Source organism: Octodon degus, unplaced genomic scaffold, assembly GCF_000260255.1.
Source record: "Octodon degus isolate 3935 unplaced genomic scaffold, OctDeg1.0 scaffold00011, whole genome shotgun sequence".
Taxonomy (NCBI): Eukaryota; Metazoa; Chordata; class Mammalia; order Rodentia; family Octodontidae; genus Octodon; species Octodon degus.
In genome coordinates, this window is record NW_004524587.1 from 25422603 (window position 1) to 25437921 (window position 15319).

At 37.5% G+C, this 15319-nt stretch overlaps 1 protein-coding gene and 1 non-coding gene across 10 annotated transcripts in view; both read left to right on the forward strand.

Annotated features, from left to right (window-relative positions):
• Window positions 1–15319, forward strand: part of Cnot1 (CCR4-NOT transcription complex subunit 1) — a 100019-nt gene that overhangs the window by 60514 nt on the left and 24186 nt on the right. For all 9 annotated transcript variants that reach the window (XM_004625921.2, XM_004625923.3, XM_023709267.1 and 6 more), the window contains 9 exons: window positions 370–448; window positions 3131–3361; window positions 3634–3774; window positions 4642–4821; window positions 6993–7109; window positions 7520–7630; window positions 8392–8469; window positions 10943–11120; window positions 12015–12145. In XM_004625921.2, coding sequence (XP_004625978.1) covers window positions 370–448; window positions 3131–3361; window positions 3634–3774; window positions 4642–4821; window positions 6993–7109; window positions 7520–7630; window positions 8392–8469; window positions 10943–11120; window positions 12015–12145 — 1246 coding nt within the window. The remainder of the gene's footprint in view (window positions 1–369; window positions 449–3130; window positions 3362–3633; window positions 3775–4641; window positions 4822–6992; window positions 7110–7519; window positions 7631–8391; window positions 8470–10942; window positions 11121–12014; window positions 12146–15319) is intronic.
• Window positions 5758–5892, forward strand: LOC111815132. The gene has a single exon (XR_002819916.1). It is a non-coding gene; the product is annotated as a small nucleolar RNA SNORA46 (small nucleolar RNA).

Here is a 15319-nt window from a genome sequence, read left to right on the forward strand (position 1 = left end):
CATCTCCCAGCCCTAGCTTATTTACTGAGTTTAGGTGTGATTAGATCACTTTGTACTGCCAGTGACTCAAAAGCTGCCAGGTGACAGTCATACATGTGCTACCAGTGGCAGTTCATGGCACCCAATGGGACAGTTGTATGTACTACTGGTGGTTCAATCTGGCAGGAATGTGTTAAAAAGCAGATACTATGTTTTATATTCTAATGTATAGAGTTTACAACTTAATATTCTTCCCTGTTTCTGTGTTCTTCTCTTTGCCGTCTATTCAGATTAGGTATTCCTACATAAAGGAACTGACGTAAGACTAGTTTTTAGAAGACAGTTTTTTAGTTTTTTACATAAAATAATGAATGTGGTTTTTTTTGGCAGATTGAAGGACTACCCACAGTATTGTCAACACTTGGCTTCTATCAGTCACTTTATGCAATTTCCACATCATTTACAGGAGGCAAGTGTCCTTCATACATATCTATGTAGTGGTTGGAAGATACATCTTCTTTGAATTGTTCTGGGATTTGCAAGGCTTGGCATTAAAATTCTTCAGTGATTGGCATGGTCTATATATACTTCTTTATTGGTTATTCTGTATTTTAGCAGTAGAACATGAGTAAATGACACTTTTTTAAAAATTTTTCTTAGAGCCAGCAAGATAGCTCAGTGGACTAAGCGACTGTGTAAGCAAGCGCAGGGATCAGGGTTCGATCTCCCTCCTGCATATGGTGCCACCCCCACCCCCTGGCACGCTGAGCCAGCAACCGAGTCCCAGTGTGGTGGTGCACACCTGTAATTCCAGCACTGGGTAGGCTGCAAACAGAAGGATCATTATGAGTCCAAACTCCTTATTGAGTACGAGTCCATGCTCCTTAATGAGACTGTAACAACCAAATAAGTTTTAAAAAATACACTCTTTTTCTCTAAGTTTTTTGTTTGTTTGTTTGTTTTTTGTCTTTTTGAGGCAAGGTTTTTACTGTGCCATGCAGGCTGGCCTCAAATTCAGCCCCAACCTCTGAAGTGCTGGGATTACAGGCATGTACCACCACCCTCTGGTATTTTTTGTTTTTGTTTTTGGTTGTTTTTTTTTTTTGTATTTTGTGCAGGGTCTCACTATGCAGCTCGGAATCGTAATGATCCTCCTGCTCTCATCCTCCCCATTGCTGGAATTACTGGCATGTACCACCACACCCAGGCTCAGTCACAGGCTCATTGCGCCCAGAGGCAGGGCCACTGCAGCATGTGGTGCTGGGAATTGGACCCCAGCTCCCACACTTGCCTTGGCAGGTGCTTAGTCCACTGAGATATCTTGCCAGTCCTTCAGTGATTTTAATGAAAGGCTTTTACTAGTTCATTTAGCATGATGATGCTATGGAAGAGTATACATCTATGGTTTCTCTTTCTTGTGCTTTTTTTTTTTTTTTTTTTAGTATCCGGCTCTAAAGAATTTGGAATGGAATTATTGGGGTATAAAGCAGTAAGATTTTCCTTTGCTTCAAATGCTAATATGATTCATAGAATGCAAATAAATAGTTCATAAAAATACAAGCTTTTAACAACCTGGTTAGATTTTTTTTTTTTGTATTTTTACTACAAGGTCTACAGGGTCTCACTACACAGATTGGATTTGTAATTATTTTTTTATTTTGACAAAAGACTTCTTTTTTTAAATTTTATTTTAGGCCATTGAGATGGCTTAGTAGAATAAGCGCTTGCCTGGCAGGAACAAGGGCCTGAGTTCAATCCCCGGTTGCGTAAAATAAATTTTACTTTATTTGTGTGTGTGTGGCCAGCTCAGCCCACCAGGGGGCGGGGCTGGCTGGCATGTGGTGCTGGGGGATTGAAACTTGGTCCCTGTGCTTTGCTAAGCTTGTTCTAAGTAGGTGCTTTAGACCACTGAGCCATCTCACCAGCCCTAGATTCTGTTTAAAATTTTTTTTTTTAATTTTTATTTATTTACTTTTTAACATTTATTGTGTGTGTGTGTGTGTGTGTGTGTGGCCAGCTCAGCCCACCTGGGGGCAGGGATGGCTGGCATGTGGTGCTGGGGGATCGAACTGCGGTCCCTGTGCTTTGCCAAGCTTGTTCCAAGTAGGTGCTTTAGACCACTGAGCCATCTCTCCAGCCCCTAGATTCTGTTTAGATATTTCAGCAGAAGGTAATCTTGGAAGATGAACCTAGAGAGTAATATATTAGACTCACATCTTTTGTGACTTGTTCTTAAAATCTTGGAACCATTGTTTTGGTGTTTTTTTTTTTTTTTTTTTTTTTTTTTTTTTATTGATAAGCATTTTACCTTCTGTCAGTTTATACAGAACTGGAAAATTGATTATTATGCACCACTTTTTGCATAAAGCATATAAATTATAGGTTCATATTATAAGTAATAAGGAAAATCAGATTTAAGCTTATTTGTTTTGGTGGTATTAAGGATTTAACGCAGGTATTGAACTCTGCTACTGGTCTACATCCCTGCCTATTCAAAAATTCTGAGATAAGACTCTACTAAGTTGCCTAGATAGGCCTTAAATTTGCAATCTTCCTGGCTCCTGAAGTTAAAATTATTTTAATTATTAAAGGTACTAGATTATGGATGATAAATTTTAGTTTTCAGTTTTGTTAGGTGAAGGTTGTTCAAGTCAGCCATCTTAATTTGTGTTTCAAGAGTAGGGAAGATTTGTTAGTCTGAGACTCACACCAGCCCAATATCTAATGTCTTGGTAGTATACTTTTATTTGTATGTTTTGAGATAATAGCTTTAGGATGTATAACTTAACTCATGTTTTACACACTTGTGTTTTCTTAGCATTTGATCAAAAAGGAATGTACTAAACATTCTAAAAACTTTTGAACATCGTATTTAGTAAGGGCTTAAACTTAAATATAAGTTTTTGAACTGGTCTTTAAAAGGTTTTTAGCAGGTAGTTACCTTATATTTAAACATACAAACACTGTCTTCGAGGTAGTCAATGATACCTGCTTATGTATTAATGTCAGAATAGAACAAGAATTAACAAGAGATAGCATAAACCTAAAGAGAAGTTGAAATTACTTTTTACTCTCATAAGTGAAGAGCATTTAATTGACATTTTATTTCTATTAAGACCTGTTGTAATGTTTCTTTCTCCTACTCCTATAGTACATCGAGTATGGGCAGCAGTCTAGAGATCCTCCTGTGAAGATGCAGGGCTCTATTACAACTCCTGGAAGTATTGCACTGGCTCAGGCCCAGGCTCAGGCCCAGGTTCCTGCGAAAGCACCTCTTGCTGGTCAGGTTAACACTATGGTAACCACCTCAACAACCACCACTGTTGCTAAAACCGTTACAGTCACCAGGCCAACTGGAGTTAGTTTTAAGAAAGATGTGCCAGTAAGCAGATCTTTTTCTTTTCCAAGATTTATATTGTAATAGATTCTTATAGCTATGTATTTTAGTTTGTTATAACACTGCTAAAGTTCCTCCTCTCCCCACATTTCACAAACCTAATAACTATTAATAGTTCGGTATATGTGCCTGCCTATACTTTGAGTCAGTCATACCCTGCATATTTTTCATACCACCAGAATCACTGTCTTTTATGGGAATTCAAAGAAAGCATTTCAGCTTACGTACCTTACATATTTGCTGCTTTTTTTTTTTAGCCTTCCATCAATACTACAAATATAGATACTTTACTTGTGGCCACAGATCAAACTGAGAGAATTGTGGAGCCCCCAGAAAATATCCAAGAAAAAATTGCTTTTATTTTCAACAACCTCTCACAGTCAAATATGACACAGAAGGTGAGCAGGATGTCATAGTTTAAATGCTGTCTCCTTTATACCACTGTTGAGGGATTGGTTTTGATGCTTTTTAATAATACCATTAAAGTTAGAGGTAATGAAACCATAATAAAGGGCATGTAGGTCTCCAACTAGAGATTGGAAGTTTGTGGCTGTGGTTTTTGTAAACATGTACCATTTTAAGACATACTGCTTTGCAAAAGTTACAGACTTGGAAATAAACTTGGTAGTCTCCTGGTGTTAAAAGATTTCATTTGTTTCTAGTTATTACTCATTGAGATTTGGAAATGCTTAATGAGGTACCTAATGAGGTAAATCTTGTGAAAAGCATGAAAAATGGTGCTTCTTGCATAAGAAGAATCTACACTGAGTACACTTGAAAATAAATAATAGTGTTAGTGGTTAAGATTAGCCAAAAGAAGTTTGTTTAGGAGTAGCTTTCAAAAATCCCAGTTGGTTGGGGCAGCGGCCTTTATTTGATAGACCTTTTTGAAGAAAAGCTTCACAGATGATTCATAGAGATTTTTCAAAAACAGTTCTGTTATATCTGTTACTGTCATATTGTAGTTTATTAAGTATTTTGTAGGGCTAGGGATGGTGGCAGGTATTGTACATGCTTTATAATTTTAAAGCTAGAAGTAATTGTAGATGTTGCAGTCCTTATTTGAGTCCTGGGGAGTGATTGACTATACTGCTGTAAAATTAAACATACACATTAGGATTTTTTATGTCATGGGGGGAGGAAACTGCTGGCTTTGGCATCATGTCATTTTGTAAGAAGGCACATGCTACACTATGCTTTACATAAACAAAACCTTCTTCAGTCATAGTATAATTCTGTACTGCTTTATCCTGTTGATTGACTAGGTTGAAGAGCTAAAAGAAACTGTGAAGGAAGAGTTCATGCCTTGGGTTTCACAGTATCTAGTTATGAAGAGGGTCAGCATTGAGCCAAACTTTCACAGCCTGTACTCAAACTTCCTTGACACCCTGAAGAACCTTGAATTTAACAAGATGGTTCTGAATGAGACCTACAGAAACATCAAAGTAAGAGTTAGCTTTTGTATTTTCTTTAATAATTGCTTTGAACTGGGAAACAATTGATTGCATAGGTAGAATTTGAGGCAGTGGTTTGTTGTTGTTTTCTCCATATTGTATATATTAGGTATCTATAGAAATTGCTCTAGGTTTTAAAATATAGAATGAACAAAGATTTTACTTTTACAACCTGTGTGGGTTTTTTTTCAAAATGTGTAAACTCTCAGGCCTATGTGCTGTATAATGAATGTGTCTATTCTGAAGGCGTTCATTTTTTGTGTGATTTTAGAATTTCACTGTTCCCATTGTGTGTGAAAATGTGTGTGGTTTAGTGTATTCTATATATGACATCTCTCTCTCTCTTTTTTTAAATATTTATTTTATTTTGTGTGTGGCCAGCTCAGCCCACCAGGGGGCGGGCGGGCAGGCTGGTATGTGGTGCTGGGGGATGAACCCAGGTCCCTGTGCTTTGCTTGGCTTAGCTTGTTCTAAGTAGGTGCTTTAGACCACTGAACCATCTCACCAGCCCCACATCTCTTCTCTCTCAATCTGTTCTTTCCCTGTCTCTCCTCTACTGTCTGTGCCCCGTCCCCAGCAGCACAACACCCACATTCTTTATTTTCAGGTAGTTGCTCAGGTGGGCTTCAATTATCACCTCTTTTCAACTTGATTTTTGTTGAGTATTTATTTGCAAAATGCTCTTAGCTCCAGAACTTGTTCTCTGGCAACATTATTCTTTTAGTTAAGTGCTAGATCTCTAGACTTACGTGTGGAGTAGCTTTTCTCTCTGCGTTTCATAAGATCAAGTTCATAAAATTTGGATGTTTTAATTTCTAAATCATTACTTGTAGAATAAAGGTTTTGTTTGTTTTTAAGAAACTTGTATAAATCAGCATACAGCTATGGTCATTCTTTGCCTAATAATTTGGGATTGTTTTAGGACCCAGCACTATATTTAAACTACGGATGGGAATTTTCCCCATTCTTGGTTACGCTGTAGTGCAAAAAGAATTCCTGACTCTGTTTTGAACAGCTGATTTGTGCCACTCTGCTGATTCTTTGTAGAGTTAAGGAACAGAACTTGGTTAGGTTTTATTATCTAATAATGGTGATGAAAGTTACTCTCTAGTCTGGCAGCATTTAAGATCTTGTGCTTTAAAGAAAATTTATATGGCCATAAATTGTGCCTATGCCCAAATTTTTTCATACTTCTATGAGGGTTCTATCCTCTTAGAAAATACAATAATTGGAGAATTGGTTATATGTATTGGATTTTATAGATATTTGAAAAAGAAATGAAACCTGGCATGGTGACACATGCCTATAATTCCAGTACTTGAAAGGCTGGAGTGGGAGGATCAGGAGTTCAAGGCCAGCCTTGTCTGTGAGTGAGTTCAAAGCTAACCTGGACTGTAGAGTGAACTGTCTCAATAAACAAAGAAGTGAATAAGCAGTACATAGTATATTCTAGGAAGTAACCTTAGTTGACTCAAGCGGTACACTGTATAATAACCTGGATATACAGAAGATTGTAGTAGTTATTTTGTTTTATTCCTCCACATATTTGCTGCTTTGAATTAGAAGTAAAATTATCTTAATTTAAATTGAATTTAGCTCTTCAAAATAGATTTGTCTGTATGACAGAGTTTGCATAGTGGGATCGAAGTTCAGACATTAAATCCATTTATTTCATATGTATCTTACACACACACAGCCTTTAGATAATTTTGTATGGTATTTTTAATGTGTTTCACTTATGGTTGCAACTTCTCACTTGAGAAACTTCCATTTATGGCATCATCAGCCCTGACAATTTTTCAGATTTTTAGCATTTTGGTTTTCAGATTTTTGAATTAGATGTTCAGTCTGTACCTATTCTTAAAAAGTAATATCTTTTTGTTTTGAGTAGTGGAAGTAAAACCCAGTGTCTTGCACGTTAGGTAAGCACTCTATCACAGAGGTATGTGTCCAGTTCCTAAGGCTTCTTAATGGTAAAAATGGATGTTTGCTAATGAACACAGCACAATCATATTTATATGACATAATGTAGTAACTCATGCTTTGAGACATATTCCCAGAACTAATGGCTTGTTTTTACCATAAGATAATGAATTTCTCAAGAATTTAGTTGGAGATTTTTATTTCATAAATTTAATTTCCTGGATCCTATACTATTTCAGGTGCTCCTGACATCTGATAAAGCTGCAGCCAATTTTTCAGATCGTTCTTTGCTGAAGAACTTGGGACACTGGCTTGGAATGATCACATTAGCTAAAAATAAACCCATCTTACATACTGTGAGTTTAAGGATATGTATAACGTTTGAATGTTATGATGTATTAAGTCTATTGGGGAACTTTTTTAATGAGCAGAATATATTTAATTGAGAGAAAGAAAGCTCCTGTGTGAGAGAGGGACAGGAGGAGGGCCCGAGCGGGTGGTTCCCGGGATAGGGAACTGTTTTAATGATTACTTAATTTTAATAAAACATCAGCTTGTGTTTTTGAGTTGTAAATTTTATGTCCTTGTTTCTCCATCAATTTTTAAGAGTAAAGAAAAGCCAGTAAGGTATGGCTTTTTCTAAGACAGAAGACAGATATTATGTTGGTTCCTACTTTGGGGATGAGTTTAGTGAAATACCTTTCTATGGGCTTTTGGGCTTTTATAGTATGTTTCCATCTTTTGAAGATTTCTTTTTTAATTCTAGGACTTGGATGTGAAATCTTTGCTGCTAGAAGCTTATGTTAAAGGGCAACAAGAATTGCTCTATGTAGTGCCCTTTGTTGCCAAAGTCTTAGAGTCTAGCATTCGTAGTGTGGTAAGTTTTAATACTTTATTCATGGCTCATCTGGAAGAGTTAGATTGTTTTATCATGAGATCCAAGAACTTATATTCTGGGCCGGGGAGATGGCTCAGTGGAATAAGTGCTTTCCTGGCAAGCACTAAGGACCTGAGTTCAATCCCAGTTCTGCCAAAAACAAACAAATAAATAAATAGAACTTACATTCTTAGTTATAAAGGTAGTTCAGTTTTCTTTAGTGACCTTTTTTTTTTTTTTCAAATTTTATTTATATATATATATGTGTGTGTGTGTGTGTGTGTGTGTGTGTGGCCAGCTCAGCCCACCAGGGGGCAGGTGGGCTGGCATGTGGTGCTGGAGGATTGAACCACGGTCCCTGTGCTTTGCTAGGCTTGTTCTAAGTAGGTGCTTTAGACCACTGAGCCATCTAACCTAGTGACCTGTTGATATCCAGTTTGAAAAGTTGGATAAAACTATTAAGACTGAGTCTATGTCTTTGGATTTTACTATTTTTCTAAAATATGCTCTATATGAATAGGTGGGAAGGCAAAGGTTTTTTGTTTTAGTTTTTTTGTAAAACAAGTCTCTATATGTAATTGAGGCTGGCCTTGAAGTCATTGCTCCTCCTGCCTCTTATCTCCCCAGTGCTGGGATTGGCAGTCATGAACCACACCACCCAGCTAGGGATTTTGCCAATCATACAGATTTTAAGTTTTCAACTCTAAATCTAATTTAATGTCAGTTTAGGAGCTCATTTAACATGTACTTTTTTTCTTTAGGTTTTTAGGCCACCAAACCCCTGGACAATGGCAATTATGAATGTATTAGCCGAGCTACATCAGGAACATGATTTAAAGGTAAATTTATTGCATCTTTGCAACATTGACTTTGTTAAAAATGTGCAGTAAAGGCAGTTTCTTGAAAGGATAGTGGATCGAGAGTATATTTAGAGTAAAACTGAGATGTTGTCGCTGTACTACCTCTGTGGCCCACAGAACACTCAGGCCCCTTTGGGTGTGAGCGGAATTGCAGGTGCACACTTGACCCAGTATCCAAGGCAGTGAATAATAGCTCTTAAGTCTGGAACTACAAAATGGCCTCTAATAAAAATACATTGCAAAAAATGGACAAGAAGCAAAATGGAAGAAGTAAAAAGTTGAGGAAGCAGAGCCTAAAGAGTTTGTGGTAGAGGAAATACTGGACTGACATATGGTGAATAGGGAGCACGAGTGTTTTCTGAAGTGGAAAGGATTTATAGATGTTGACAATTCATGTAAACCTGAAAAAAATTTAGATTGTCCAGCAGGAATTGAAGCATTTCTTGATGTTCAAAAAGCTGGTAAACAAAAAATAGTACAAAAAGTGAATCTGATGGTAGCAAATCTAAGGAGAAAAAAAAGAGATGCTGTTGATAAACCTTACAGGCTTTGTTAAGCATTCTTGATCCAAAACAAATAATTGGTGTCAGAGAGAGAAGTAACGAATTGATGGTTTTCTTGAAATGCAAAGATTTGGATGAGGCTAATTTGTTGCTGGCAAAAGAAGCAAATATGAAATGTCCTCAAGTTATAAATGTTGGGCTGGGGAGATAGCTCAGTAGAATAAGCACTTGCCTGGCAAATGCAAGGTCCAGAGTTCAATCCCTAGTACTGGGGGAAAAAAAAAAAAAAAGTTATAAATGTTTTTTATGAAGAGAGACTAACTTGGCATTCTTGTCCAGAAGATGAAACTCAATAACATATTTATATAAAATGGGTCTTGGTGTTGATTTACTAGTGTGAAAAACATAACATTTTAATGAAAATCAAGTTTAATATGTTGATGATTTTGAAAATAGTATTGGGGGAGTTGAATTTTTGCTTTCTATCTATATAGCACTGGTTATTATTTTTTTTTTTAAATTTTATTTATTTATGTGTGTGAGTGTGTGTGTGTGGCCCGCTCAGCCCACCAGGGGGCGGGCTGGCATGTGGTGCTGGGGGATTGAACCGCGGTCCCTGTGCTTTGCTGAGCTTGTTCTAAGTAGGTGCTTTAGACCACTGAGCCATCTCACCAGCCCCAAGCACTGGTTATTTTGAACAAATAAAGTATTTGTAGTTGCTTCCTTTATTAGAAAAGAGCATCTGACAGCCTGATTTATTTCTTCTGCTTTCCTAATAGATTTTTCTTCTGCTTTCCTTTTTTTCCCTCCTGTTTTTCTAAATGATAGAATTGTCCATAGTCAGACTAAGTCAGAACTCACTCGTGTTTTAGCTCACATGCTTAAGGACCATTCTCAGTTGTGTGTGTGTGTGTGTGTGTGTGTGTGTACATATAAAATATTTTTTAAGGCTTATTATTTATTTTTCTGTATTTAGTACAGGGTCTGCAGGATCTCACTACATAGATTGGACTCATAGTGATCCTCCTGTTTTTAGCCTCCCAAGCGCTGAGATTACAGGCAGGTGCCACCACACCCAGTGTCAATTGCCTGTCTGAGCGTGTCTCAGAGACTGGGCCTGCAGGACACACTGGGGCTCAAGCCCAGATCCCTACCCCTGCCTAAGCAGGCACTTTAATCAGCTGAGCTATCTGGCCAGCCCTGTCTGTGTGTATAAATAAAATACTTCATGTGAATTTGTTTTGTTTTGTTTTTAAACATTCACCAAAACAAAAACTATAGGTAGATAAGCTCATGTTTGAGAGCAACCTAAGGAATAAATCACTTCCAGTTAGATACATTTTCCCGAAGCCATTAACCTTTCAATTTAAGTAGATGATTCTGTGGTTAATTGCACAGTTTAAAGTGGATATTTGCAAAGCAGCTGTATCCAAATTCGTATCTTTGTCTTTAGTCACAAAAATACGTAAGTTTACTTGCAAAATTCCTAAAAAGACAAAATCTTTCTTCTACGAAAAACTTCCCCACTTGAATAATAATAAGTCAAAATCTAGTTCATTTGAATTAACTAAGAAAGACTTGTTAAGGGAACATTTAAGATTCCTGATGACCCATTACTTTACAAAGTGTTGAAATCTGTACTCAAATGTCAGGGTTTGTGAATGTCTGAGACTTGGCTCATGGGAACCTACTGAGTGGCTAGAGGTGTTCACAAATCAGGACCTCTTAGAACAAATGAGTGGACGAACTTGTAATCCAATAAGTTATCGACCTGCATATTTTTCTTGATGCCACCTTGTTCCTTACATGGAGGTTAAATCTTTTTAGTATTTGAGTTATTTTCAGCAGTTTACTGTAAATGAACAATGTCAATAAAGTTTCATATTCCTTTAAAATAAGAAAATAAACGTTTCTTTTCAAAATTCTAATCATACATTGGAATTATGCAGTTAAATTTGAAGTTTGAGATCGAGGTCCTCTGTAAGAACCTTGCGTTAGATATCAATGAGCTAAAGCCTGGAAACCTCCTAAAGGATAAAGATCGCCTGAAGAACTTAGATGAACAACTCTCTGCTCCAAAGAAAGATGTCAAGCAGCCAGAAGAACTTCCTCCCATTACAGCCACAAGTAAGTGAAAATTAGTATAGTGCTTTTAGCTAGAATATTCTCTGAAGTGATATAGCCACATTTGTATAGCAACCTGTATTTACCTCATTTAATGTGCTATTGATATTTTTTTTGTATGCTTTTTTTGGGGAGCTTTCTAATTATCAAGTAAAAGTATGAACTTAATCTAACCTTATTTAGCATTTCATACTTGTAATTCATATAATAGTCTTTAATTTAATATTGTTTCATCAGTTGTTAATTCTTACCATTTCTTAACGTCTCAGAAATAGCCAGGCATGCTGCTGTGTGCTTATAATCCCAGCACGTGGGAGGCTGAGGCAGGAGGGTTATTTTGAGTTTGAGGCCAGCCTGTATTACATGATAAGACCCTGTCTCAAAAAAAAAAAAAAAAAAGTTTCAGAAATAATTTATGACAAGATGCCTTGTGTTATGGCTCCAGACTGGGATGTACCAGATCAGGCTGGCCAGACAGGAATACAGATTTATTTGTTCTGCATCAATACAGTAGCTGTTGGTGTGGCTTACAGGGATGCTGACTAACTTTATGAAGTGTTGATAGAACAAATGAGTTTTTTCCTTTGGCAGCTAAAAGCTCCCAGATATACCTGTTAGCAGAGTAAGTGGAAAACAGACATCTGTAGTAACACAGTAAGCCTGCAAGAGAGAGTAGAAATCTGCCTGCTAGTGTAGTTGCACTCATCCATTTGTTTTTTGTATTTTTTTATCAATGATAAAAATGTACAAGCTTTGTTTTTCAGAATGGGTAAGACCTGAGCCATCCCCTCCTGTAAGACTAATAGAGTTAGTTTTTAATGACTAAATTGCCAGCTAATTCTATTGTAAAGTCAACAAATTTGTGTTTGTGTTTTAATCTCATTTCTTAATATTTAGCAACTTCTACAACTCCAGCAACCAGTACCACCTGTACAGCCACAGTTCCACCACAGCCACAATACAGCTACCATGACATCAATGTCTATTCCCTTGCAGGCCTGGCACCACACATAACACTAAACCCAACGGTAAGTAAATGCTGCATTCTTTGCCTGGTTCCTGGTTTGTATGATAAAAATGAGTTCTGGGTCACCTTTTCTTTTTTTCTTCCTTTTTTTTCTTCCCTGTATTTTAGGGAAGGGTCTACAGGTTGTTCAGGATCTCACTACTAGATCAGACTCATAGTGATCCATCTGTTTACAGCCTCCTAAGAGCTGGGATTACAGTCTCATGCTACCATGCCCAGTCTCAATTGCTGTTTCAGCCTGCCCTGGGGGCAGGTCTGGCACTGCAGGCCCGGGGATTGAACCCCTAGACTCTGTGAGCTATTTATCCAGCCCTCCTTCAGTTTGGATTATTAGGTTGCAGTATTTTGTCAAAAGAGAGCAAAAATCTGGAACTATTGTATATGTAGTAGTTTGTTTTTTCCCCCCACTCCTTTTAAAAGTAGTCTTAAGTGAATAGTGTTTATATTGCTTCTCATCCCAACCCGTGACAGTTAGCTAAGATAGATATAAAGTCACATTCTTGGCTAGTTTTTTAAAAATGTGTCAGTTACTTAATTAGGCTTGTAGTAGGAAATTTAGAACACTAATTTATGAGGATAAGTTCCATTTGTCAGAGCAAAAATGGATCGCAGGTAGTCCCAGAGCTGAGGAACAGCTTTGATATTTATTTATTTATTTATTTATTTGTAAAATCCTTGAGTCCACCACTTTCTGATCCACCTTGAACTGTTCTGAAATCTGGTATCTCTCCTTACTGGTGTCGAAGATCTCACCCTCCTGGTATCTGGGTTTCTGTAACTTCTTGAAGTAAGCATCAGTGAGGTGTTTGGGGATTTTCACTTTGCTGTTGTCTGTTTTTGTAGAGGTAGCAATGACAAATTTTGCTGTGTTCTTCATAAAGGAACATGGTTAAGGCTAAGAGACCCACTCACAAGTAGTAAGCCACTGGCCAGCTGCTTCAGGAAGACCACTCTCTTGTCTCCGTGACACCTGGTGAGGATGATCAAGATGGTGTTGGGGGTCATGCTAGCTCTTAAGTTTCCTCACATGCTGACTGAAGGGTTTCTTGCTCAAGAGCTTTCGGGCCACATCTTCAGAGTAGGGTAGTATATAGGCATTTTTCAAAGGTTAACCACCCAGGTACCGCCATTATTGTCCTCACCAACTGGTTTTGTGATAGTAATAAGAACTTCTCTTCTTTTTATTCTCAAACTTCGATTGAGCAGCTGTGTATTTTCTCTTATACAAAGCCTTTCTGGAAGTATAGCAAATTGGGAGTATATACCAATTCCTCTGACCAGGCAGGATTTAAGCAGCAATGTGGCTGCACCTTCTTGGACTTTTTTTTTTCCCTTGACCTTGCCCTTCTTACCCGTACCACTGGCAGCAGCTGCCTTGTCTTTGAGTTTCTTCACTTTAGTGTCTGGCTTCTCAATTTTTTCGCCCACCATCTTTCAAGATGGGAAAGAAATGTCTAATTGTTACACAGATCAAAGGGCCCTTAATATATACTCTAGCCTTTTTTTTTTTTTTTTTAATTTTTCAACAAATAAAACACTGCATATATTCTTCTTAGTGGTTAATTGCTGTACAAGATGCGGACTTGTGATCCTATTTATACTCTAGCCTTTTGCTTTTATGTTTTTTTGACATGCTGGGGCTTTAACTCAGGAACCTGTGCTTATCAGGCAAGCACTTATTCTACTGAGCTATCTCCCCAGCCCCTTAATGTTGATTTCTGATTGGCACTTACTTAATCCAGCATTAGTTGCTTTGGTTTTTCATTGGCTTTTCAGAAATGAAAAACGTTTAGATACAAGAATAACATTATGACGGGGAGATAGCTCAGTGACCTAAGTGCTACCTGGCAAGTGTGAGGTCCTGAGTCCAACCCCCAGTACCATAACATAGTAATATAATAATAATATAATATATTGACAATATTATTAATGAACTGACTGAGCCTTTTTATTTTGGGGGGTATTGGAGACAGGGTCTTGCTATGTAATTGAGTCTGGTCTTAATCTCACTATATAGCCCTTGAACTCATCATTGTCCATCAGCATGCCTGGCTGAAGTTCTTGATATGAAAAATTTGAAAATATTTTTAATAGGTCTATCAGTTTTCTCTTTCTGAGGTGGGAAGATAGCTCAGTAGAATAAGCACTTGCCTGGCAACCAGAAGGGCCTGAGTTCAATCCCCAGTACCACCAAAAAAAATTTTCCCCCTTTTTTGCCTTTTGTAAGTAGGGTGTGTGTGTGTGTGTGTGCGCGCGTGCGCGCACATATGTGTATATGTGTATTCCTGCTTGCGTGCGTGTGTTCAAAACCCAAGTCTGAAGGTTTTAATGTTGTAACTCTTTGCACCATTCTTAGTAATTAGAATGAATTTAGTAAGTAAAAGGGGCTCTGTTGATTATTATAGAGTAGTTTCATACCAGTGATGAAAGCAGGAGATTTCCTCAAATGAATCACGCAAGAAAACCCAACAGGCACTGTGGAGTCTTTGCTATTATGAGGGATTACAGTATTAAGTATGTACATTACTATATTCTGAACAAAGAAATAAAGCATACTTGCTTTATTTAATCAAGCCATAAACTTGATGGCTTCGCTTTTATGTACTGTAATGTATATCATACCAAAACAATCACTGTACTGTACAAAAAAGACCCTGAGGCTCTATAAGCAAGATATATGAAACTATACCAAAAAAAAAAAAAGGCATCATAAGTCTGAGTGGTGAGTTATGAGTCTGAACAGCCATTAAGCAGGTAGGTCATTAAACAAGGAATATCGCCATATTACACATGAAGTTGTATGGAGGGTCTGGGGCTATAACTCAGTGGTATAAGCTCCTGCCTGGCAAGCACAAGGACCCAGGTTCAATCCGCAGTACTGCATGTTGGGCCGGGTCCTGGCAATGCCAGCCACTGAAACTGAACTTAGTAGCACATGCTGTAATTCTAGTGGTGGGGAGGCTGAGATGGGGGATCACTATGAGTCCAAGCTGCATAACTGAGACCCTGTACCAAAATAAATGATTTAGAATAAATCGTTCTTTTTAAAGTTACATGGAAAATAATTTAGGAGACTATTCCCTCTCTACATAGCCCAGCTTGTTTCCTTGAGTTTTTATTGGTTAATTTTATTTTATTTTATTTTTTTTTAAAGGAAACTTAAAACTTTTTTTTT